At 37.3% G+C, this 27,957-nt stretch overlaps 2 protein-coding genes across 2 annotated transcripts in view; one reads left to right on the top strand and one right to left on the bottom strand.

The window, feature by feature from the left end:
- Positions 1-409: 409 nt before the first annotated feature.
- On the bottom strand, positions 410-20,881 carry LOC149285445 (fibulin-2-like). The gene is made up of 13 exons (XM_089495372.1): positions 19,453-20,881; positions 13,968-14,073; positions 7,897-8,026; positions 7,413-7,599; positions 6,648-6,782; positions 5,560-5,694; positions 4,844-4,987; positions 4,017-4,145; positions 3,674-3,799; positions 3,109-3,225; positions 2,080-2,208; positions 917-1,040; positions 410-767 (listed from the first exon to the last, which is right to left on the bottom strand). The coding sequence occupies exons 1-13, from the start codon at positions 20,879-20,881 to the stop codon at positions 410-412; spliced, it is 3,249 nt and encodes a 1,082-aa protein (XP_089351498.1).
- An 818-nt stretch (positions 20,882-21,699) lies between these two features.
- Positions 21,700-27,957, top strand: part of LOC149285444 (inter-alpha-trypsin inhibitor heavy chain H3-like) — a 32,050-nt gene continuing 25,792 nt past the window's right edge. Inside the window, exon 1 of the mRNA XM_089495371.1 lies at positions 21,700-21,840. Coding sequence (XP_089351497.1) covers positions 21,700-21,840 — 141 coding nt within the window. The remainder of the gene's footprint in view (positions 21,841-27,957) is intronic.

The following is a 27,957-nucleotide window of genomic DNA, read 5'->3' as shown; positions in this document are numbered from 1 at the left end:
CCAAGAAAAAACTTTGCCTTCTATTTAAATAAAATAAAACATAAAAATATAAAGATTCATTTACTAAGACGCATGAAAACCATACATTAATATTTTTACATGAATCTTATATTTTCACTTAAAGTTGGCTACAATGCCTACCAAGGTTATTCTCAGGGAAGGCCATATTCAAGTACCTAATAGATATTTCCTTTTAATTCTTCCACATTGTTTGTAATCGATTAGTTAATTTAGTTGGGTGACACAGTAACCAATTTACTTTTACATGTTTTTGTGCTTAGGTGGAGAAACGATGAACAAGGTTTTGGTTGGTCCACCTGGTTTGGTAGATTTGTTATTTAACATGAATTAGACGTAGTGTCCATTGATCAGTCCCTGATGCTTAAACTGTAAGAGAAACCTGCAGATATTAGGAAGTAGGGGAGGTAATAAATATGTAGATCCTAGAAAGAAAGGTGGTGACCACCCCCTGACGAAACAGTTTCATCTCAACATCCAACAGGAAATCCTTGGACTTCTTGATGGGCCTTTGAAGATAGAGTATGCCTGTATAGGGGTTGAACTTTCTAGCACTGAAATAGTTTTCTTCATTTCCTTTCTTAATATCCATTAGAATGTTGTCTCCAGCATACGCAGGTGAAGGTCCGATACGGAAAATCTGTGCTGGGACCATCACATTAACTGGAAAATTCAGTCGATGATAAGAGATTCGTACAGGGGTATTTTGGCAGTCCTGGTAATTGAAGCAGGTGATTCTTTCACATTGCCTGCAAAAAAAATCCACAATACATGAAATGGGGAGAGATTTTCTTCAAGGGGTTCCATTAACACACTGCTAAATGGTGTCAACATGTCCTGTTTTATATAGCAAGTTTTGGTCTAATTAAAAAGTCTTCTGGAAATGTAAGAGACTTACGTGTTTGAAACCCTTCTGTAGTTCTCTGGGCACTCGTAAGACAGGCACTTGTAGCTGCCATGGACATTATAGCACTCCTCCGTAGATGTGCAATTATGTGTTCCTATTTCACACTCATCGATATCTGAAAAATAAAAAAACCCACATATTTTGAAATAGTCACTAAGACGCAACATAGTCGGCACCCTCAGAGAGATATGGTCGTACCAGGGAACACTCTGGGTTTGGCCCTGGTGGCGAAGCGCTGCTTCCCCTGGATTTTGGGGTCATTGTTTGTATCTCTGGATAGGTAGCGTTGTTGGGTCATGTCCTTTTTCTTACCTACAGTACTTCCTTCATACTTGCCTCCTACTAACGGCTGTCCAGGGCTACCCTTACCCCTTAACAATGTGGATTCCCAGAAGAGGGAAACACGGCCCAGTAGAGGCTACACCTAGAACACCTATTGTTATGTCGCTGTTATTGCACTCAGAATTATAAGTAACAGTTCTGTACTTAAATACGTTGATTCAAATGAATGTGTTTGCTGCACTAAAAGAATATATTCTATATAGATTTCCTAGCGTCATATAAATGCAATGTATCCCATATGCTAAAGTAATATTACACGTCCCACCCAATTTCTGCTGTCTACACGCTACTTAAAATCCCCATTGCATATTTCCTGTACGTGTTGGAAAGTCTGGCATATAGCCAAGGACGTTGCATATTTTCCTACTTACTAGGTTGAGAGCCTCATTAAATGTTTGGTTTAAGACTAGGTATTTTTGACATAGGGATAAGAAAATTTACCAGGAAAGACTAAGGAATCTCAATACGTATAGCAATTTAACAAAGCACAGGAGGGCAGTTGATTTCAAAGGAGAAGTCTTAGCACAGGAGGCCATAATCTAAAACCAGACGAATGGATTCTTAGAAGTAATGTAGATAAGTAGAACAGCTTCCCAGTAGACGCGGTATGTTCTAATGCAGTTAGGGAATTTAAACCCTCCTGAATATAAGACAAGATCAAGGACTGATTAAGGTCTACACCAGGAAAAACAGGCAGACTGATGGGCTGAAAGATTCTTATCTGCCATGTTTTAAGTGATATATAGAATGTGAGCATGAAGAGTTACTTGAGTGCTGCATTTTTGTAATGTTTTATCAACTAAATCCCCTACCTTTGCATGATAATCCATTTGCTGACTTGGTGTATCCCGTCTCAGGACAGGCGCATTGGTAGCTACCAGGTGTATTTACACAGGCGAAAACACAATGGCTTCCAAGGCCTTGAACACACTCATCAATATCTGAATAACAAAAAAAAACCACAAAGAAATTTCAAAGTAAATTGAGACAAAAACGTAATTTGTAAATAGAGGGCATTCCTAAGGTGCAACCCTGCTTCAGTAATACAGTACTGCCGGATTTTTACTGGCCCCAAAACCATAGAGTATTCTTTATTTACAATAAACTGTGAAACCTGGCCTCAGGGTTACCTGTCTCTTATACCTCCCGAACCGTCACCACACCACAGATGAGGTCGACATCTGTGCAGCCCCCGGCACGGACCTCACTCTTCTTCCCCCTTTGAATCCTGCTTACCACCTGCTGAGAGCAATATGCCTCCTCCGGCGCCACTGGGTGGGGAAGAGGTGGAACAGGAGGACCTGCCCTGGGCCACTTTAGGTTTAAAGAGGGCCATGATACAATGGTGGTCGTTATGCTTGTTAACTCATCCTCTAGCCAAATCTATTAAGAGATGTTATCCGCAGGTTATGTACTCCCAGCATGGCTTTGGTGTAGGAGCATGGCTTTTATGTGTAGGGCAATTTGTGAAGCTGATGTTCTAGCCAAGCCGCAATCAAGATCAATTCCCTTATCATTTATATTGATGTACTTTCCAAACTTGGCTTGTATTTTATTATTAATAATTTAGTCCATTTTGAGCTTTTATTAAGGGCTGATATATTTGTTGCAATGCTGTAACTAATTTTGTTCAAGTATAGACAAAAGCCTTAGAAGGTGGTGTTCCCCAACCTTTTCCCCCAATAACCCAACATCTGATTTCTCTAGTTTCTGCTAATATAATTCATTAGTAAATTCCAGCTTGTTATGTCATCCCATCAATTACTATTAATACTTAAAATGAAGCAAATACTGAAATCCAGCAGTGAGTATATCATGGAGTCATAAACATTTTACTTTACCTTCACAAGAGATGCCGTCAACTCCCAACTTGTATCCCTCCTTGCAGTAACACTGATAGGACCCATAAACATTAGTGCACTCCTGGTTACATGGGTTTTTCTCGCACTCGTTCACATCTGTTTTAAATTCAGAAGTTATTTGAAAGGGAAATTACACAGTATAATAATTACACAAATGTTTCAGCTTTGTCTCCTTGTTAATGTTCTCATATAGGAATCGGTCAGGAACCTAGAGGAGTGGAAACTCATTTATGAGTGCGGTGTGTGATTGAACTTTGGTCAATCTCTAGCTTTAATTCTAATTTAGAAACTATTTAACTAATTATATTAGACAATATGATAGCCTTAAACAAGCAGTTAAATTCTCGTACCTTCACTGATTGTTAAGATCATAGTTAAAAACTTGGGACAAATGCTGGATACTGGCTAAAGATAGGAACTATCGTTGAAAACTCAAGACAGATGGCAGGTATGTTTGAAGGTTAAACAAACAAAAACAACAACGAGACACATTTTTAACATAAAAACCTACTGGACAAGAATATAACAATAAGTTAACTGTTACCTTCACAACGCTTCCCATCATCAGCTAACTGAAAGCCAGCAAAGCAGGAGCATTTGTATGACCCTATAGTATTCTCACACGTATGATGGCAAAGACGTCCCGGGTAAATCCAGCACTCATTTATATCTGGAGAAACAAATATAAGAATTTAAACAATATACTAATTTTCAACTTTCAATCACATTCATTCAAATAATAATAAAAAAGGATCTGCAACATAAAGCAGTCGTAAGATAATGAATCAGAGTATAAGATAGCTGGAGAATGTACTATTCGCTAATTTGCTCAAGAACCTTGTTAAATATAAAAATAAGAAACCAATATTTAGATTAATGGCACAAACCTATACAACTTTTTCTGATGGAGTCATAGCGATATCCCATTTTGCAGTCGCAGCGATACGTCCCAGGTAGATTGTAACAGGATTGCTCGTTGGAACAGTTATGTGCACCAGTTTTACACTCGTCAATATCTAAAAAAATGTTAATATGGAAATAATAAATACAAAATTTGGATTAGCGACAAAAGTAGACGGTAAAAATTAAAATTTTGTGGGTAATGCATGCGGACATCTGAATAGATGAGACCATAACATTACTCCCTAAATGAGCTGAGTGTCATTATGTCATTTATGTGAACTGGGTGACATTTTTCATGGACATGAATTCCCATCAACATATGTGTTACAAGTGCCATAACACATACTCCAGATGACCTCTTGCAAAGTCAGCAAGCTTAATGTTATAGTACGTGAAGCATGTCACGTAATAGTGGGTGAGGTGAAGACCAATGGCTTCTGCCTTTTAAACTCATAGTCAGGGGCGTAACTAGAAACTACAAGTCAAAAATAGCCCCAGGGCCCCCAACATCACCAAGCAACATTTCCCACAATGCCATCTTTGCCCCCAATCAGCTTGTGAGTATCTCTTGGTCCCTAAACAGCTCATCAGTGCCATCATAGCCGACAAACAGCTTGTCAGTACCATCTTGGTATCCTGCTTGTAAGTGCCCCAGCACACTGTGCGAGCAGCCTAGTTTCTACTGCGGAGGTCAGGTACGTGACCCTGTTGCGTTCCTGTCTCTTTGTGGCGGTTCAAAATGTTTAACAAAAGGCTGACTTACTCACTAATCAAACCCTAAAAATCCGCACTTTCAAAAAAAGTACTTTACCAAGGCATATTGTTCCATTTTCATCTGACTTGTATCCTCTCTTACAATTCAATTGTTTTTTCTGGCACACATATGATCCCATGGTGTTCAGACAATTGAATCCTTGTTTGCATGGACCTTGTGTGGCTGCACATTCATCTATATCTGCGTGAAAAAAAAATAAGAGTAGATTATGAACTGTTGCACATATATTGATGCGGATGTTATGCTTAGTTGATAATTCAGCTCCAGTATTATCTTCTTGGAGTGGGGACTGGATCCTGTTAAGAATCGACAGTGCATATTGGAAACATTCTGTCATTCCTCCAGTAAGGACCTTGGTCCTCAAGGTCATAAGTTCCAGACTATCTAACCATATATTTTTGATGATGTCTCTAGGCTAAAGAGACGAGTTCCCTGATAATTTTGGCTTACCCAATTGGAGTGAAGTGTGTGGGGGGGCATCATTTCACACTTCGCCCCAGGCAGCACGTCTTGGGCCAGCCCTGGTGCTGTACCACGACACAGTCTGAGTGTTGTGATGTCTACGTTGTACTGTTTTTATTACTATTGACTGTACACATGTTATGCCCGTAAATACTTGGAGAAGCTGTTGATGTTGATGGAGAATCAACATAAGACACCTCACAAATATCATCAGATACTGGTTGGGAAGTGTACTAATTACCGGTATATTCCAAAAAACATTAGAATGCCAAAGGTCATTTTCTACTTACCTTTGCAGATGCCATCTGCTAATGTGTAGCCAGTGTCACACATCACTTCTTTGATACATACAAATGATCCAACTGTGTTGATACAACGTTCGCCTTTCACACAGGTGTGTTTATTCTGAACACATTCATCAATATCTAGAGTGGAAACACATGTAAAACAATGATACCTTTTTTTATTGGATTAACATAATACTTAAAAGACAAGCTTGCAAAAGTTCTTTCAGGCCTAAGAAAGAGAGGAATTTTTGTAATAGTTTACATATACAGTAACTGCAGAGACAGAGCGACAGGCTATGCTGTCTGGTTGTTGTGAGCAGAACCGTAGCTGGCTCCTTTTGCGCCCAAGGCAAGAATGGAAAATTGGGCCCCCTCAGCTATTTTTTACAAAGGTTATTTTATTGACACTGCCCTTACACACACCTGCCCATAAACACACATATACACATACTCAGCCCTTTCATAACACTGCCCATACACAATGCCTTTACAAACACCTGCCCATAAACACACACATACACTGCCATTACACACGACGGCCCATATACACTGCCTTTACACACACATATATACACATACACTGGCCTTACACACACTGTCCTTACACACAACGGTCCATACATATACACATACACTGGCCTTACACACACTGGCCTTACACATGCCGGTCCATACATACACATATACACACACACTGCCCTTACACACACCTGCCCGTAAACACACCCATATGCACATACGCTGTACTTACACATGCCTGTCCATACACATGCCTGCCCATACACACACATGTATACAGTTACACTGTCTTCACACACCCCTGCCTTTACACACACATATACAAATATACACAACAGCTTACACACACCTACAGTGCTCTTACACACATCTGCCCATATACACACATACACTGCAACCCCCCCCCCCCCTTGCCCCCCCTGTATAATTCATGGAAAGAATGAAAATAATTATGATTCAAAGATGGAGAATCAGCATAAGACACTTCACATGTATCATCGGATACTGGCTGGGAAGTGCAGAAATTAGATTCCAAAAAACATTAGAATGCCAAAAGGTAATTTTCTACTTACCTTTGCAGATGCCATCTGCTAATGTGTAGCCAGTGTCACACATCACTTCTTGGATACATACAAATGATCCAACTGTGTTGATACAACGTTCACCTTTCACACAGGTGTGTTTATTCTGAACACATTCATCAATATCTACAGTTGGAAACACATGTAAAACAATGATAACATAGACAGGAGTACAGTATAAAAGACCAAGCAGCACTGCTTAAATATTACAGAAGCTTGGACCCCAAACGTAGAATCCCCATATTTTAAAATAAGGATTATTTATTTTTTTCAAGGTTTACAGATGCAATTTAAGCATAGTTTTCTATGATCTCTCCCATACCTTCCAAGGACAGAGACGTGACATATTTCCCTGAAAACCGGCCTTATATTATTTAGGGTTTTTACTGCCCTCAGCAATTACTTGACTTTTGGCCACCCTCTTCCATGTTGTTTACTAAGAGAAGAAAACCTGGTATTTGGATATATGGTTCCCTGACCCAGTTCTCAAGGTGCACTAACTAGACCCCTTGGGACCCTTGTGCAAGCCAGTGCTGGAGAATGCTGATTATAGTGATTATAGCGATTATAGTGCATTTGGTAAGCAACTGCAGACGGGAAACACACAGCAAAGGGCAGAATTTCTCCATACTTTCACAATGGGAGAAATATGTTCATTCAAAGGGGACACAGCTATCTTACATGTTAAAGTGTATATGATGGATGGAGTGTCCATTTAAGTGGACTGCATGGAATACAGATTTCATACAAGGTTACCTCTTTTAGGTGTTAGTGTTGGTTCAGGTTTCAGAGGCACATTTATATCCGGGGCAATCAATTGCTCTTCTCCGTTGCAGCATAAGATCATCATATTGTTACAAGGATAGCCAAGGTTTAGGTTAGACTCACAGGAATGTCCTTCTCTTCTTAGTTTCAGACCCAAAGAACAACAATCACAACATAGCTATATTGAGAAATATATAATATGAGATATTTTTGTTGATATAAATAATCATCTTATTGCGGAAAGCTCATAATTTCATCATTTTATTATATAACAAGTTCAAGTTTAAATGTATTACTAGAATTGTTTTTACCAAATGTGGGGCTATTTTCCCAAAAGTATATTCTGTGTTAAATACGGCATCTCTTGAGCAACAGGTTAATTTTAAGAGGATCTTTCCATTTTATGCAAGTTGTTTTAATTTAGCCTAAGTTTATTTTGTGTGAATTATTGTTAAAAAATAATTGAGCTCCTTGCCTTGAAATAAGACCGTTCACACATATCGTTTTCAGCGGGGAAACAAATCCCATCTTCTTTTGCAGCGACCATTCCAGCAATGCAAGTATTTTCTTTTAAGTAAGATGTACAGCACTGCTTTTTAACCAGCCTGAAATACATTAAATTGCCAAAGATCAATGTACAGTAATATCTGACATGCATAGGAAACAAAGTGTGTTATGAGACCCTTCTTACTTAAATAGATAATAATAATAATAATAATAATAATAATAGATAATAATAATAATAATAGTAATAATAATAATAATAATAAATTAAATACTTTGTGGGTAGCTTTGTGGGGATCTGAGTTGGGATAACATTTAACCACACCTGTCTTCTTTCTATATCGCCCAATAAATGTATTTTCTGGCTGAAGCTGGCTTATGAAGCCATGTGCCCTAATGTAGCGCCACTACTTGGGCCAACTCAGTTACTATTTTGCATTGAACCATAATAACACTTCACAGACGGTTCTGGAGTTTTTCCTCTTAAACAGAAATAAAACGAAACACCTTATGTTACCAGAGGGCTCACATTTACATGATCAAGGCACTAGATACATTTGTGTTGAGAGTATAGGTTCAATAAATAACGACAGACACCAATTCGATTTTGAAAGGCCACAGTTTTATTTATGGAAAGTACTGTGACACGTAAAACTTTATTCAAACTTTTAAAACATACATTTCCTTCAACTTGTGTAACCTCCAATCTTAATGTACGCCAGATTTTACCCTTTAGAATCAAGGAGGTTACAACCACCGACCGTGCGACAACTAAGTGACTTTACAGCGATACCTCATCACAGGTGACTCACACAAACATGTTGCCGCGTACACCAACCACGAGCCGTAAAGCCGCACTAGCTCGTGGTGTAAACGAAGGCCCTCCCTTTCCCATGGGACCCTGCCCGTGGAAAAAAGGCCCACCATAACTCTCAATAACCACAGATTCCATACCTCGGATGAAAACCGCGACAATTTCACCTCGTACCATGAATAAACCAACCATAAAACCTGACGGGAACCTCAGTTCCCCGCCACACCAAAGAACCATCAGAAAAAACACAGGGAGGGTGGGAGGGAAACGCTTCTCTCTGCCTCTCCTTCCTGTTGTAAAGAAAATGGTAGAGGATCAGAGAAAAAGCAGCCCCATTTAAAGACCCTTAACCCCACCCCACCATAAACCCTTGACCTATGGCAAACTAGCCATGAGATGATCATGCCCCCCTAGCATGATCCAGGCCTGATCATGCGGCCCCTTCTTTGATGCTGTGTATCCGGGGCCCACTATATTTCCTGTTTCTTTGTTCCAAGATAAGTTTGGCAAGAAAAAATCTGTACAACTTTCCAGAAGACTCAATATTTATTCTGTTTTATATTCTATGCAGCGTTATTGGACATGGCTTTCACTTCGTTTTTTGAACCCAATGATGTCTCCGTTTTGTGTCATTTACAAAGCCTGCTTGTAAAACTCAATTTTATATTTATATTGATTTGATGAAGCAGTTCTGAGGAGCCCCCCTATTTATTCCTCTTCTTTATAGAGATCTTAGTATAAAAAATATGTTTCCATTTTCCACAAGCTTTCAACTGTCACTGTGTACCAACAAGAGGGACATTTCCACTAGTTTTAACATCATCGTCAGCTGTTAACGTCATCGTTTGCATCGGTGCCATGTGTCCTTTAAAGAAAATCTTCATTCTAGCAGCTCAGTTTGCAGCTGCAAATTAAAAGGTATTCCTTAAAATGAGCTTTTTATCTGTGCAGTAATGGTCCCGGTGGACTTGACAGGGGTACTATAGGGAAAAAAATATACTTTTCAGTAATGTACTATTTAGTCTTGCTATTTTTAAATAAAATAGCATCTATTATATAATGCTTTCTTAATGAAGTTCTGTTTTCGTGGCAGGATTGGTGTTAAAATGTAATTAGGTTAATATGTTTGGACAAGTGAAAGTGATTTGGGGTCCCATGGTGGTCTCCTTTGAAACATATGGGTGCTTGTTTTTTTCAACAAGCGAAATAATTGTGAAGTCTAGTGTGTCGTGGTAAAAACACCCCTTGTATATTACTACAGCGCACAGAACGCAGGATGCTGTGACACAGACAGGCATTCATTTACCCTGGGAGAACATATTTGTACCTGTAATGGGGCAAGAACTCAATTTTACTTTATTATTTTGGTTCATGCAAATAATAATTACCCCAAAACACAAACCTGTTCCCATATCCCAGTCAAGCAAGACACGATGAAGACCAGGGTCAACCAAAAGGTTTCTAAGACCCTAGATGGAATCTTTTGTTCATGTTATTTATAAGCCTCCTAGAGAATAAGGGTCTGCTTCAGGGCAAATGCATACTCAATTGGTTGCCCATAGTGCTACTGGCTAGATGTGGCTTTTTTTATATAGGGCCCAATAGTCAGCAGTATACATATGCACTATATGGACAAAAGTATTGGGACACCCGGCCATTACACCAACAGGGACTTTGAAGACTTTGCATTCTAAATATATAGACATTACTATTTAGTTGGTCCCTCTTTGCAGCTATAACAGCTTTGACTCTTCTTTGCAGGGCTTTCCACAACATTTTAGAGCGTTTCTGTGCGAATTTGTGCCCATTCATCAAGTAGAGCATTTGTGAGGTCAGGCACTGATGTTGGACGTGAAGGCCCGGCTCACAATCTCTGTTCATCAAAAAGGTGTTTGATGGGATTGAGGTCAGGGCTCTGTGCGGCCGGTCAAGTTCTTCCACACCAAAATCATCCAACCCCAAACTGTTCCCACAAAGTTGGAAGTATAGCATTTTTCAAAATTTCTTAATATACTGAAACATTAGGATTTCCTTATACTAGAAGTAAAGAGCCCAACCGGCCCCATACCTTTACCCTTCCTCCACCAAACTTTACCAGCCAGGCAGGTAACAGTCTCCTTGCATTTACCAAACCCAGGCTCGCCTACCAGACTGCGGAACAGTCTTCATGACTGAGTTGCTGCTGATCCTGAACGCTTCCACTATCCAATAATACTACTTACAGTTGAAATTGGAAAATCTACCAGGGATGTAATTTCACAAACTGTGTGTTCTAATACTTTTGTTCATGTATATACACATAGATTTCAGGAATTTCTACCACCAAATAATTTAATACACATTTTTCTTAGTTTACTAAATTAAATGTCATGTGTCTTCTTATGTTTACATTTACAAAAAGAATAACAAGATTGCAGTGTTTTTCAACATAATTTCAGTAAAAGATATACATTTTTTTTTGCCTTGGGATAAAACACTTAAGACAAAGTAGATTTGGGAAACACTACTACTACCTTTATCTTCTAATCGCTTATTTAAAGTGGAAGTCACTTACGAGTCTATCACCGATTGCTACACAAAGAAACAGGATCTGAGTTTTTCCAGCAGTGGGAAACTTTGCTTGCAGTTAGCGCTTGCGTCATTTGACATTTCTTATCAAACCGAACAAAAAAAAAAGTGTATCGCTTGATAAGAAAACCCTACAGGAATTTTATATTATTTTAGGACTATAGAAGTCATACCTTAAGATAACATTTCCAAAGTTTTGGTTTAGCAACATTACTTTGCAAAAATAAGCAATTACATTATAATGTTTCGTATCTTAACCCCTTAATGACAAGCGCGTACATGTACGGGCTCAAAATGCATTGTTTTCAATGGGTTTAGGGACCCCCCCATTGTCCTTAAGGGGTTAAAATAGTTGGATTATGCAGGAGATCGTAAAGTATCATTAGATGGACCTGGGGAGATATAGCCTCTCCTAAGTATTTCGGCTCCTATATGTTCCTCTATTGCCTCCTCACTGGGCTTCCATCATAGGGGTATAGGTGGTACATCAGTATCACACATGTAGTCCTTCCACGTTACCCTAACATCAACGATACTACAAGCAAGGTCTGAGGGTTTGGATCATCGATAGATGCAAGAAACGCGAGGGGAATTAGGATGAGGCTCTGTGATAGTATTGAGCCCAACATTTTCTGATGGCGAATCTGTCTACAGGCAGACAGGCAGAAACAAATTGTCTGCTGGAATTCCCAACGTTTAATGTTTTTCGAAGTGTACATGACACAATCCAGAATGTATTCATGTGTTCAAAACTAATTTATCCTTTAATAAACTTTAAAAGATGAGGAAGCTATTATGAAAGTTCAAAAATGTGGAATACATCTGTATTTCATTATTACAGATCCAATGACTCCAAAACTCCACCCCTGAGAAAAAAAATATTCCGGTTCCCATATCCCATTATCTGATGAGAGCATGGAGAGTGCATGGAGAAAGTTACATGGGGATTTCTGTATTGACGATATAATGGGTGAGGCATGTGAGTCTTAAGTTGATATCATCAATCAAGATGAAGAAAGGAATGTGTGTTATCCAAAAAAAAAGAGATAATTATATTGCCCAACATTTGTTTAAGTATTCTCACTGTCTGGCTTGTTATACAAACATATCCTAAGCGGGAAGGGATTATCAGACACATAATTACATAGATAATGTCTACAATAGCCCTCCGGTTTGAAAATGTAATTTAGTTGAAATACTGAACCATTTATGAGAATGCTTTAATGTCCTTAAAGGAAATTGCCAGAGCTTTAAGCCTTTTTCTGGATTTTGCTACTTTTTCACAAATACTCTGGAAAAAGATCAGGTTTGCAACACATTATTATATAGAATAAGTTGTGTAGATATATAATTGTTTTACATAACCCTCAATATATTATTATAAGAGTCAATACTGCCGTAGTCAATACTAAAGTGGTATTGTGTTATAACCCTTTCCAAATTGGTGGGCAGCAACAATTACTTTTCTAAGATCATTGCTAATCATTGCTAAAGTCTTGGGAACACACCTGAATGTTTCAGACCAGCAACCTGCAAACACTTTAGCTTTTATAGAGGTGATCACTCTTGCTGATGATCAATTAATCAAGGACATTAGATTAGCAGCGCCTGTCTGCTATTTAGCATCTTTATTTCAGTTGAAGCAGTAAAGGTGTCTTAGTTTTTCACACATGGCTTCTCCATTTTGGCTTTAATTTTGTTGAATAAATCATGACACAATGTAATATGTTATGTGGTGTTGTTGTTCATCTGAGGTTGTATTTACCTAATTTTAAGATCTGCTAAGGAACAGATGATTACCCTATGAGCATTAAATGATAGTCCTGAAACTCATGTTTAGGTTAAAAAAAATATGGCATGACTAATAATTTCGTGCTGTATTGTGAGCGTTAAGTAAACAGACTTTTGGGTGGAATTTCTATTTAATCCAAAACCTCGCTCATTTTACGAGCTAAAATATCTGCAAATGGAAAACACAATAAATTCAAATACATACCTTTCCAAAACTTACAGAGTTAATCTAATTTCCTCCTGTTACACACAGAAACATATAAATGAGCTTTCAAAAGAGACTTTGGACCAAATTCCCTTTTATACCATGACTAATTTCGAAATTAAGGAAAAAAATACAATTATTTTGGATAATATTTCAAGCTGGCTTTATTTAAGCCTTTCTTTTACACAAAGTACAACATTACAAAGTTTTGTTGTAGCGCGTACTGTGCATGAATGTCGATAAACAAAGGATATTCAACTGCTGTGCCAGACCGCCTTCGCCTTTGCAAGAGAGCCATATGACCTGTAATTTGAACAACAGCTGCAGAACCATGTGAAGTGGTAGCAATGAACAGACCGGGGGCATTTTGGATTTGCCCCTGATGATCCAGGCATGAAGGTGGCGGTTGCTGGACTTTTAAGACTATCCCTTTGGTTTCCAGATAGTGAGGAGGTTCTACCAACTTCTCATAACTTTATCACTAACTGTGGCCGGTCAGACCTCTGGCATGGCTAGCCCTACCTCCCATGGCTTGGCTTTTTACCTCCCATAGGCTGGCACAGAGAACTTTGTCTTGCATAGAAAACGACCACCTCTATTAGCATTCAAAACTAACCCCAAATAATAGTTACGTAAGAAAATACATAATGAGATGGGTGGATACCTGCAATCCTCAGATGCACTTGAAGGCATATTTTCACACTCCCCGTTGTCTATAGACCATTGTTGACCTTCTGTACAGCATGTTTCAATTAGATCTTTTGATGACCCTGAAAAATAATCACAAATTACAAAAAAAAACACAAACAAACATTTTTACGGTTACAAATGTGATCTCTTTTATACTCAGCATGAGGGCCACTTTGAAATGTCTTGGGGACCATTAGTGATTATCTCTTCCCACTTAAACATCAAAAAACATATAAAATGACACTTATCATTAGTAACCCAAGGGCTATCACATAAGCAGTGTAGCAGCTTTGTCCATTTCAACTTAACTGGTTGAGTAATAAAAAAATCAACAAATCTCCCATATTGAATTCCAGATGGGGTCATGTTAACCTCCTGGAGACTGTATACAATTTCTAATCTACAAAAGTACCTGTTAGACACAAAGAAGACAAAGGAATGTGCTTCACAGTTATTTTTGATCAGTTTTTTTATGATACAAACAAATAAACCAACAGTTTATTGCAGACAGAGAAGCGTTGTTGCATACTGCTTTTCCCGTGAATCCTTCTCCAGTATTCGGGCCTCTTATTTTCTGAATGTACATGATTGTCACAACTAAAGATTCTATTAATTTCAGAACTAGAAATGTGAAAAACCCCTCTGATTCAGTTTGATAGCGAGAGCATCCCAAATTAATACAAAAATATTATAAAACCCAATATATTTACAAAATGACATCATGCCTCCCCATTTCGACGAGGACGGTAAGTTGATCTCACCTTAACTTGCCTGCAAACTAGCATTCAATTCACCTGAAATACTTATATACAATATGTATGACTTCATCAGGTCTGGCAACTGAGCCAAATGTATTTAGCGGTGCACCCTACTCAATAAAAACCCAAGCAACACTTTAGACCAGACCTGTATTTTAACTTCAAATATTTCCGTAGCTACAAGCAAATAACATTTTTTACCGTGCATCACTGAGCCGACTGGCTTCATTCCATAACTGGTGTGAACCAACAGATGTAACTTCAAGAAGAGAGATTTCTATAAAAAATGATTTTATTCCATAAGGAGTGATTACAAAGCCCCAGTGATTGGTAGAAAAAAAAGTGATATTTGGCTTCGACAGATGTTTTTAAACCAGACTGCATTTTTTTATTTCTTTCAAACATGATAACTATTTGGTTATAGGATTTAAAAAAAGGTCAATAAATTGCAATAATACAATATAGATTGATCTCTGTACAGGCTGTCCTGCGGAGGATATATCATGGTAGAGAGTGCAGCGAGTTCTCATTCTCGAGGAGTCCCCAAAGTTTGAGAACTTCACTTTCATGATGAGTTTGAAGAACCAGGCAGAGCTATGGTTGGATACCAGATAAAGTTAGGAATTTATTTACATGTTGGACGCAATAACAGTCTTGATATGAAGGGATACTTTTTTATAAATGGCTTCTTTATTTCATTTAGTTTATTGTTACTTGTAACAGTTATGGAACTATATTAGACTTGAAACCACATCTCAGTTTGCCAGCAGTTCCTGCCTTTGTAAGAACCCCATGTGCGTCTTCCTTGTCTCTCATTCTCCTTCTTTTCTTTGATTTCTCATAATTAAATACCTAAAATTTTTGTATGATTTTACTGTATGCTATCCGAGATGATTGACTATGTTATTACTTTGAATTTCTGAACTGTAGCGTAGTTTGGTGTCCATTTCTAGAAACGTGGAAAGAAAACCACAACTTTTTTATGAAAGCAGGGCAAAGATCCAACCAAGTATTTTCTTAAACATGTAATGTAAATAAAAATTAAAATTAGAGGAAAGCGAATGGCCAATATAAACATGTTGTTAAGAACACGATAATACAAGTTACCACAGAGAACTAAAATTAATATTTCACTTTCACATGATATTTATTTTAGTGGAAATTGTGTTGCCAGTACATTCCCAGGTATCTCTTCCTACAGTGAGATATGGCCACATGGTCCATATAACTGGTGAACCATTGGCATAGTTGGACAATGTATGATGTTAAGCACAGTCATGTGATAGTAGAAGGGCCTTGGATATCTAGGATAACCTACCCAACATTCTGCTTGTGGTTGTACCAGCCATCACAATACGGACGTTTAAACTCATCATGGTGTGAAAATATCTCATGCCCTAACTATAAAGAACAATTTAACATGGAGAAGTCAACAAAAACATTCCATTGGTTGCCATTTCTTGACAGCTCCCTATTTAGCACTTTGTGCCGGAAAGTCAGTGTCTCTTGTGATGTTTTTCTGCAAACCATCTCCAAAAGAGCAATTTTTCTGCAGCGTTGCCATCTCAATTATAAAGAGCACTGAAAGAGCATTTAGTCTTCGCTGTTTAGTTTCATAGACATGACAGGTAAACCCTCAATGCTGTAGACTTTATTTAATCTATTTATTTTTTAGCCAGTCCGTGTAGGTGACATCCACTTGTTTTTGCTCAGTACAACCCCTGTCATCTTTTCCACCACAGGCTGTGACTGGGTCGTTTATTAGTCAAAGGTGTGAGAATTGTGACATCACTTCATCATAGTTACCCACTAGAACTGGGACATAATTTTGTCTTTTTTTTAATGTTGTTTAATTATTCCTTTCATTTTTGCAAACGCAGTAGGGGCTGTTATGCTCCCTTTGTGACAGTACTGACTTGCATAGTAGAAAAAAAGGTTTAGGGCACAGAGGTAATAAATAATTTATTGAAGGATCATTTAGAATTACCACTTTTGTCATTTTACTGGATTTACTGCAAATTGTGTTGGGTTAAGAGTGCTGGAATGTACAGTTTCAAGTGCCAAGACGTGCACTTTGGAATGAGCAATAAAACTTACAAGAAGAAAAATAATGACTCAGACACATGTGAAGAGGTAAATACATCTATGGCTGGTAATAAGATTTCTAAAATTACTAAATATCAACCCCCAAGGTATTTGCATTTACCTAACAACACCAGGAGCTGAGTCTTAATGCCCCCTTCCACAATGACATGTACCTTCAAAGATACCACAAGTGGGGTAACACATTACTCCAGATACTTGACCTATTAAGTTATCAGGTCACGCAATAATGTCCCTCAGGGGAAATCATACATCAGGGTCTCTGGAGATTCCCTTTTTTGCTATCATTTATATGCGATTAGGAGCTTGACACGTAGATCAGATTACAGTTTTAGGAGGACAACAAGAAAGTTAGAGTTAGGAAGACTTTCTGACGTAATTACTGGCTATGGGGCCAGTACTGCTTTGAGACCTAACTGGATCTGTCACTGATCTGCATGAGTCTGTCCAGAGCTCCCACTTCAGGGGAAGTACATGTCACATAACATTACTATTATTAGCAAGGATACTATTTACTACTGACGGTATGCAAAGACAATTGCAGGACTGTAGACCACACATTTTATGTTTCAATGCTGAATCATTTTTGTCCATCGTTCGTCTTGAACGTCAGATGAATCGAGGTGTAGCCAAGAATAATTAAGAAAACCTCATTGTACATCAATTACGGTGATTGCTTTAATGCCGTAAGGAAAATGGCACCTATAGAAGAGCACTTGGCATGAATGTTTTGTTGAAAACTAAAGGACAAAGAAACAAACAAATACAGACGTGCATGTTATCTCTTTTACCTCCAACCTTACATTTTCAAAACTACCCTCATAAATTACGGTATAAGCCAAATACTTATTTCTTTGACTATTGAATTCCTACAACAATGCTGGGGATCATTACGTATACTATCCAGTAATGACTCACATCATGTCCTGGTGGCGAAGGTATTTCTAGTTATATATCACTTCTGGTTAGTTTATTATGGATATATGACATTACAAAAATGTAATTATAATACATATGTCTTCTGCAGATGTTTTCAATTTGGCTCCCACTAATACTATATGTTTTCCATGATCTCCCCCAGAGTGCAGGTGGATCAAACGGCATCTTAATATTTTGAGTGATTTCATGACAACAGACTGATAACTTGTTGCGAGATGAGCTGAAATGTTCCTACAAGTTGTGCTCCAGGGAGTACAGGCAGGGGAGAAGGAAAATTAAACTAAGGTCTAAGATTCTGTATGTATAGATATGCATGTTTTAAAATTCTTGAGGCGGGAAAATCTAAAAAATGCGAGTAAAATGCATTTTTACTGCATCGAAAACACATTGTTTTAATGTCATTGACATCATGATTGGGTGATCAGGCTCTACTCTGCGTCGCTCTGCTACGGCTGGGGAGATTCTGATCTCTATTGCACTTCTATTACCGTATTATATGTATAAATATTAAATATTTGAATGCATTTTATTTCCATACATTTTTTGTCATAGAAAAATAATATTTAAGAAATATTTAGAAAATGTAGCAATTTTGTAGCATGTAAGAACATTCAGCTAATAGTTTGTTTAGGTGGGACCTTTTTTTAATTTTGATTTTTTTAATTTACACCTTTTAATATTTGCTATTACAGGTCTTGCAAGTGAAACCATGAAACCTCAGTGTGGTGCACATATGTTCTTCAGTTGGTAGACAGCACAATGCACACATGTGGAAATAATCACACAACTTCTCAGCGTAATTCCTGCAGTATTTATTTACAAACAAATGGAACTGGTTTAGGTGGGAGGAGGATTGACCAAATAACCACATAAAGTTGGTCTCATGCTCCATTGCTTGATTTGTAAAATTCAAGGCAAGGTAACCCCCATTACAGGGGCAGAGCCAGTAGAGCTGGATGGAGCCCAGTCTCTGGATGACCCACACTGGTGTTCTGCACCCACCCACTCCGACATCCCTACCTTGAATGACTGTACAAGGGTATTATTTGTAGTTATTTAACATGAGATACCATGGGGTGCTCTGGGGAAGAAGGGTGAGCATAGATTAACACAACATAATGTCAGGCTAAGCAATATAAGGCCGTTTGGCATATGGAAGAGGATTTACAAGATAGGATGTCAAAGGGCGCTAAATTGATTTTATGGTGGCCTGTGTGCAGGTGCTTCAGCGCACCGCCAAAGATGCAGAGACATAACATGCTTTTGGTCTGATATCCCACAGAGAGAGTGAGGCTTCTATCTGAGATACATACAGACTCTCCATAGCTCACAATTTTTATTTTAAGCACCCAGCCCAAGGAAGAAATGCTGTACCCCCTTTCCTTTGCATGGGAAGAACGGTTTTCTTTACAGAACAGACCTACATTAGCATGTAGTGTGGTTAAATATTTATTTAGCATAATAATATACTCTTCTTTCCAATTGGCAAGCCCTGCTAATAATGAATAGTATGTTTCCTATTGAAATTAGGGGAAAAAGGGTCACCAAGTTCTTAAAATTTTGACAAGCAAGCTAATTTGGATAATTAAATTTTGTGGAACAATTAAAACCCAAATTCTTTTTAAAATTACATTTCAGAGAAAAATGAATAGATCTTACCCTCATATGGTCTTGAGTTATTTAAGATGTCATTGGGTAAGCCCCATTTGTCTAAATCCTGAGTGAGATGTGTATTTAACTCCGTCAGAGATGTTTGGCTATGTGATTCTTCTACAGCAATTGGAAGTACAGATGCTGGAGTAGATTTCATGTCTAAAGTCATACTTCCTCTTTCTTCCTCTTCAGGGAAAACATATTTACTCAATGGTGAGATTGTGTGTTTCTCGTTGTTAATCTGTAGATCCAATTTCCCGAGTTCTCTGTTAGTAGTGGTGTTTCCTGGAGATGATACACTGGGGAATTCTTCTTCTTTTGGCATCAATTGTGTTTGGTTGTGAGATCCCATAACATCTTGCTTATTTGGCTGTGTTGCGGTTATTTCATCATCACTACCCTTAGATGTTGTCAATATCACTGTTGATGTTGTCATTCTTGCTGTTGAGGTTTCTGTGGGTGCCCTTGTTGTTTTATATGCGGTCATTGGCGGTGTTGTAGCTGTTGTTGATTTTATTGTAGGCAAACTTTCTGTGGTTGTTGTTAAAGTTGTGGATGCAGTTGTTGTGCTGCTTTCTGTGGTGTGCACTGTAACATCAGACATTACAAGTCTTGTACGTTCGGAGGAAAGATGCATTTCGTTACCTGTTGTTGTGAAATCTGTTAACTTAGCAGCTTGCACTGTTGTAGGCAAAGATTGTAAAGTTTCATCCATGTCGTCATCGTAATCCAAAATGGAATCATCTAGCATTGCATTTCTTTTATAGTTATTTGTTTTTTCAACAAATTCAGTGTTTGCTAGTTCTAGTGAATCCTGCTCATGGCTGTATGGATAATCATATTGTTTATCTAGGTCACTGTCTAGAGTATCTGTATGAGGAGTGCTATTGTCCAGCTCCAAGTCACAATCAGGAATGTCATAGCACATTAACTCTCCTCCAGTGTTTGGGCAATGGCAAAATTTACAGAGAGACATATGGAAAGTATAACCTGCTTCATATTTTTCATCTCCATGCGTGCACCCTATTCTACCACACTGAACACAACCATCCACTGGTTGTATGATATCAATACAATTTGGAGGCAGTTCAGGGCATGGTATAAAGTCGCAGCTGATTCTTCCACCTCCAGAAGGACAAGAACATTCAGTGCTTCCAAAGTCAACAAAATACGACTCTCCCTCTGGCACTTTGCCATCTTTAAATCCAACATTCAGACAGTCATAATATTGGTATCCTTCGCATGTGCAACCAAACTGTGCACAGGTGGGACAACAGGAGCCTTCCTCCTTCACTTCTTCAATGCAGTTTACTAGCGGTTGGCACTCCACGCTTGTACAATCATTCTGGGCCAGGACTAATTTGGTGCCTGTCAATATTAGGATGGCAAAGCTTAGGAAGCCCCGGTGGATGTCTAGGTGCAGATCAGCGACCATTCTGAGGCATATACATCAACGTAAGATATTGCAGATCTCAAGTAGGAGTAACTTCAGCCTAAACAGAATAAATCAAGAAGGGTAACTTTTGTATTTTATAAGAATCAACTTTGTTAATCTTAGTAATAGTAAGTTAGTAACCACTTCCACCAAAAAAAAAAATCATCAATGAAGACTGTAGGCTATATATATACCAGAACACTTTTGCTTTCCTGTCCCCATCACATCTTAATAGACTCTGGCAATTAGGTGATTATGAAAGTAACATCACATGTAGTAATCCCCCCAGAATGTTTCTCTAACATTAAATTTGATTAATTGACACCATGTACCAATTCTGGCTGTTATCAGAAAAACTGAGGGATTCTCCAATACACAAAAACTGGAATCCACATTTGTGGTCTACAAGAAAAGCAGTTAGATATGAAGATAGCAATCTAACAGTTCTTCAAGTGACAAGTGCTTCAAAAACAACATTTAAAGGAACAGTCTAGTCCCCTAGTCTAAAGAAAACAAAATTTACTGTTCTGATACAACGGCTGGTGTCAGTATAATAGAAACATCTTTCATTGTGTTTTATGTGTGTTGCTTGATTAATGTCTAATTGATTGCAGTCATTTGTTTTAGCATTACTTTAAACGCCAATTTCATCACTCTTGCATTTTATAGAGATATAAATTTAAATTTGCAGTATGAACATTAGTTTTGGACCCATATGATTAGAGTGACCAGTGATGTATATGACTGTTCTAGGGGACGTGGTAGCCCCTCTGCTTTATTACTAGAGGCATCACCCTTTTAGGTGATAGGCCTCCCCGATGCACCACCGATCAATGAACTGGTTCCTTGTAACCGGCCACAGCCTCTGTAATACCTTATATCCAATACCACGCATTCTTCTGGCGTATAAAGTCAAGTCACAGCAATCGGCACAGAAGAAACATGTCACAGGGTCACTGGTGGGTTGGTCTTGAGAAATGACTGGGGGACACCACTCCGCTTAAATACACCATACCATTGAGAATGATTAAAGACTGCATCTCTAGAGTATTAGTTTTGTATGTTGCCATTTATTGGTATGTTGACACTCTTGTGGAACACAATTATGGTCATTCATAATCATAGCCTTACAGTAAAATCTCATTTAAAATACTTTCAAAAACCTATCCCCCCCAACAATATACAATGTAGAATGCCATATATATATATATATATATATATATATATATATGCTAAAGCAAATATTAGGACCATATGTATTTAAATATATTATTGCTGGATAAAACAACCACAACCTTTTATAGGGAGTTTTAAAAGATAACAGTAGTGAATATCAGCCCATACAACAGGAGAGGGCATTTCCCTTTAGCCAAAAAAGAACTATGCCTCTTATTATTCTCAATACACATGGGCTATATAATTGAAACAGACAAAACCCTTTACTTCCTACCTCCTAATGTTTAGCAGGGACAGACTCTATTTAGGACACACACTCTGCCCTCTTTCCACCCCTGATGTCCCATTTTGCTGAATGTTGCTGGGTATAATGTGTATAAAACACTAGAACATGTTTATAAATTAAATAGTGTAAAAAAGTACATTGTTGCTCTTCTAAATACCTAACTCAGTTTCATAAACAGCTACAAATAGTTCACAAAGACACATAAAAGCCCCCTAGCCATGCCTTGAACCACACCCCTAAAGCAAAAGTATCCCTTTTGCCAATTTCCATTGTTTATTGATATATGATTTTAGCAATAGTGCTAAGGGTAGCCTGGCATCAAAGTCTAGCATTATCAAGCCATGTATATGGTTTTTCTTGCATTAAAAACTTTTATTTTGTAATATTTTTATATCTAGTAAGAATAATGCTGGAAAGGATTCTCATGATATATACATTGCTATAAGTAAGTAAATAAATAAATAAACAGAAGGCACTGCAGGCTGGACTAAATGTTAGAGATAGATGTAGCACAAGACTGCAATAAAAAAAGTAGGATTTAAAAATAAATAACATTTATAATAAAAGAATGGATTTTTATTTATAATAATAATTATTTCATCCAAGTTTCCTTTGGAATCTATGCAATGATTGGCATTCAATAACTAGCAATACATTTATTTTAGGCATTTAATCCAGTCCCATTTAAAATAATGACTATAAGAATTCACACGTCTCTTTTAAATGTTTGCATCTGTGTATAGTCCTTATTTATAGCCTTACGCAGTCATAAGACATTTAAAATGTACATTTTTCATAGACTCTTGGGATGAAATGACTTTTTTGCACTAAACATTGCATTCTAGAATACCCTAAAGAATGCACACATGGTTACATTAACATCTTACACTCTCTGCAATTTACATCAATACAAGCTAGGCTAAAGTCAGAACATTTAAAAAGTTATAAAGGAGTCGGGAAAAGTAATCTGTCTCCTGGAATAAATTAACCCAGTCTGTAGAAATACACTCAATAAAGCAAATTTTAATAATTATATGTTTGGTTTTTTTTGTTAAAATTAAGATGACTCACCTGGAAATTCAGACTAAATTGTTGAACTGAAGCAGCATTCAGCTGTATGTCTTTCTTCTGAGCTGAGCAGACACAGCATGAAAATTTTGTCCAGAGAGGGGAGAAAGCAAGGAATCTGTGTTGTAATATGAGTAGAACAGTACCATATGTGTATGATAAAGTGAATTTACTTTTGCCCCCTAGATACTTTAAGAAAATAGCATAGAATTACAGATATTTTGAGAACTTTTGGGATTAGAAGTCAGGGTTTTGAAAAGTAATTGTTCCAATGATTGTAGAACATTTATGGAATAATTAAGCTCCAAGAACAGAAAATGTCTTTATTTTGTCTAGTTTTGTTTCCTTTTGATCCACAATATGCTTGGTCATGAGTTATGTGTAATTGTAGAAATACAGCTTTACCACTGCTATAAAAATAGGTAAAAATCCCCAAATCTGTCTCGGTTTTAGTTGTTATTGCAATACAGTATATACATATATATATATTGCAGTTTATTATTTTAAATGTATATTATGCATAATTTACCTACTACTAAGTGTTACATTTTCTCCTGATATTTCAATGTCATCTGCCTATATCCCACCATTCCACTTACATTACCCTTTCTTTGTCTAGAAAGCTAATTGTTTACCAACCTAAATGTAGAAGTTTTAAGTATTCTGTATATTGTACTAGCAGAACTGCATGCAAATATAGAGATTAAAAGTAATAGCCTTCAAGACTACTGTTACATCACCATGTGGCTCTACATGCAAATTAATTATTTTAGGCTCCATTCCTCACCTACAGTCTTATGTCCAAGAATTCAAGAGGTCCCCTTTCAAGCGTCACTGTTCCTCACCATGCCTTTGCTGTATAATTCAAGGACAGGGTTGTTCCAACGAGGTCCAGTAGCACCTTTGTCCCTTTGGATGTCAATGACACCCTAGTGGACCTACAGTGCATGTTGAGAAAAGAATAGTTCACATTGTAACAATCTGATTTAGTGGCATGCAGATTTTGAAATCCAACCAGTCTATAGAGTATAAGTGGGTTTTAGAGAATTTCAAATTCTATAAAGTTGTAAGCAAACAGATGATTATCTTCCTTTTGTTCTTCTTCCCAGTTGCTCTATTTTGGAAAACTGAGCTCCATACTTCAAATTTGAATGCTGTTTGTAGACATACACAGAATTTAGGGCCATATTTAACAAATGAAAGATGCAACCAGAAGGTAGCTGCCCTAGGGAAAGGGTGGGTATATAATTGGAGAGAGCTAATTGCAAAGGGTAAATAGAATTACTATGATAAAGAAGGTGGGGTAAAAGGAATCTAAGATACTGGAGGCTATTTTGTAAAACGCAAGTGGTTTAAAAAGTAAGAGTAGAGTTAAAAGGAGGAAAAACTGTGTACCAGACCAGCACTAAACATTTAGTAGAAAGCATCAAGCACATGTTTTTAAAGCGTCAAACATTATTATACTAATCAACATCTCTTTAAACTGCACAGGAAACTCACTACAGACGGGTTTGGTATTCTTCTAAACTTACGAAACTTTTGGGCACTGTGAACACCCTTTGGTGAGATTTATTTTCCTTTGAATTCAATTTCCTGAGTTTAATTTCCTAATTTATTTACCACTATGAGATATCCAGTGTAAGCTGGAACATCATATTCAATACAAGATTAATATTAATATATTTAATTAATGTGGTCACTTTAAATGTGCTCAGCTTCCCCAAAGGAAAGAACTCTGTACCGTGAGGGCAGGAAAGTTATGGAATCCGCTGATGCACAGCAGGAAAAAAAATGGCTACTTCCTTATATTGTGAAAATAAAGCACCCATCCCAATGCTAATTTAAAGTTACATAAATTGAGGGGTATTTTTAACTAATGATTCTTTTTGATATTTAAAAAATTTAAAAAATGAACAAATAAATCCTCAATATAACAAATTCATAGTAAGTTTTTACATTCGTTTCCTAAAAGAATGATATAAATATATGACCGTTGTATATTGTTATATACTATTGTTATGGCTATTATAGGTAAATATTCACACTTTCGGTAGTGAATTATGACTGTGCTAATGTAATGCAACTAAAGTTGAAAACCGTAGTATAACTAAAAAAATGTGTTTATTTTTAAAACAATTGCTGTCACCGATTCATAATACAGTATTGTGGAAGCAGAGATTAGTTTTGGTTTCCTCCTTGTTGCCCGCTTTATCTGATATCACTGTTTATTTAATGACGTCGTTTTATGCACTTCGCTGTTTTATCTAAATTCTGCCTATGACAACTGTCAATAGACGTAACAGGATACATTATAGTGCAGCTGAGTTATCCATCACCATTTCACTGGTTTGTCCTAAAGACTGGAACAATTATACAAGCTCTAGCTCACAGCTGCGGATGATGTTATGTCCCAAAAGATCCTAAATTAGGACATCTGCTCAAAAATATTATTTTCACTCACTGGAAAAAAATAAGCAATAACATTAAGAATGACCGTGCCACTTCCCATGATTCTAACCTGGAAAGAGATGTTTGGGTTGGTGTGTAACAAGGTGAATTCTTTGAATAGTGTGTTCCATATTCAGTTTTTTAAACTCTAGAACCAGGCCTGGTGTTCTGCTGGACTTATGTGATTAGGTGGCCGCTGGCCTTAAAGTTCCAGAGCCCCCCTTCATTGGCAGGCCGGTCCAGTCTAGAACAGTGAAGAGGGCAAAATGGACAACGGACAGTACTTCATCTGCTAACGCCAAAATTGCGTCAACCATCTCGCGCTTTGTTTGCCGCTAAAAGAATCAGTATTGAAATTGAAAAGGGAATTGTATTTTTGTCATATACCGGTACATTTTATCAAAACGATTGGAAAATAATCCATAGCTAAATCTGTATTCATTTTTTTACGTTTGAATTAAATCTGTTTATATCCAGAGCTTTTAGATTATCCATATACCCTGTTGAAGTTTACATATTCAGTGTTTGCTGTTTAGTCAAATTGTTGTTGCATATCTTAATAATATAAATGTTCTGGGCTAAAGTTGCCTGTACTCGAGCATATACCCAATTTGAGATACTACTTCTTAACAGTACCACCCCCCCCCCCTACCTGGCAAGGTTTCAGCTTATTACAAGTGCCAACTGCTAAGCACTTATGCAGAAAAAAGAAAGGGATATTTTATATGCTCGCCTCAAAAATTCAGTTCTATTTGTACTAAACTTCAAAAGAAAAATATTCACATACCAAAAAGAAAAGTATGCCCTCATACACACCTACTATGAAATAACCTCATTTGGCTACCATTTTGCTCATAAGTAAAATTTTCCATATCTTTTATTAATTTTATTGGACGCATCTGGACTATTTCCAAGACCTTAAAGTCCTTTTTATGTGTTATGGCCAAAAATAGTGCTGTGTACTATATAAACATTTAAGGCATGGTCTTAATAATGTCATGAGGTTTCTTATTAATTTAATTTTCATCTCCCCCTTATTTTTTTTTAGAGGTTTAGTAAATGGACCTCAAAGAATATATAGTCTGGATGTCCAGTAACCTTCAAAACTTTACTGATCTCAGTGATATTCTACATGTGCGAATTGGAATGAAAACTTCTCTGCCATTATATGAAGTCACAGGCGTGACTGCAAAGGTCACATTATCAGCTCTGGTGGCCCAACTCATATGGGAAGCCTAGGTGGGAATTACTTACTGACCAAGAATAATGAGTGGAGGTCTCATTGTCTGTCTCTCTCATTGTCTGTCTCTCTGTCTACGCCTCTCACCAACAAAATCACAGTGTTGTGGGTTCCCTTGAGGGAAGTACTTACAAATGTACAAGTTTAACCATATTCTTGGGGGGCAAAAAGAGTTAATAATGAAATACATGGTGCAGTAAACAAGGTTCTAAAGACAAAATTTGCCTAACACACTAGAAACCCATATATTATCCATGGACATCACACATTGCATCATTCATTACTATCCAGCTTGAGATGTCCCCCAGTCCTACACTTAATTGGAACTGGTACTTTTCCAAATGCTCAACTTGTTGTAAGACACCACTTTATGACCTGCCATACACCCTTCTTCCAAATCTTTTTTAAGTTCATGAGAAAGTCTATGCTGGTACATTATGTCTCTTGTTTGGCTGTGCTCATTAAAATAAGGCATCAATTTACTAACCTTTCCTACCTCATCCTAAACATTAAGGATTGATTATCCTCTAGTGAACCTCTACAAAATGTAAAGCTTGGAGAAAATAAGGGAGAGATTTGATAGAAATGTTTAAATACATAAACAAGTTTTAACAAAGTTAACAAAATTCCAAGGGAGTTTGAGAAATGCCTTCAGAATTCATATGCCATGTAGAATCACCAAGTAAATACGGATGTAAGGAGCACTGTTTATTTTACCAACTGGGTTGTGTTTTACCATTAACACATTGGCATAATGTATCCTTTTATTTAACATTTTGAACGAACGTCATATAGCATCTGTTCAGTTTCAGTTTGGATTGAATTACACGTACAAGGAAACCAATTATGTGAAATATT

The sequence above is a fragment of the Sceloporus occidentalis genome, unplaced genomic scaffold (assembly GCF_023333645.1).
Source record: "Sceloporus occidentalis isolate IW3139 unplaced genomic scaffold, rSceOcc1.0.p SCAF_79, whole genome shotgun sequence".
Classification (NCBI taxonomy): domain Eukaryota; kingdom Metazoa; phylum Chordata; class Lepidosauria; order Squamata; family Phrynosomatidae; genus Sceloporus; species Sceloporus occidentalis.
Note: the sequence above shows the minus strand (reverse complement) of the source record. Positions and strands in the feature narration are given on the sequence as shown.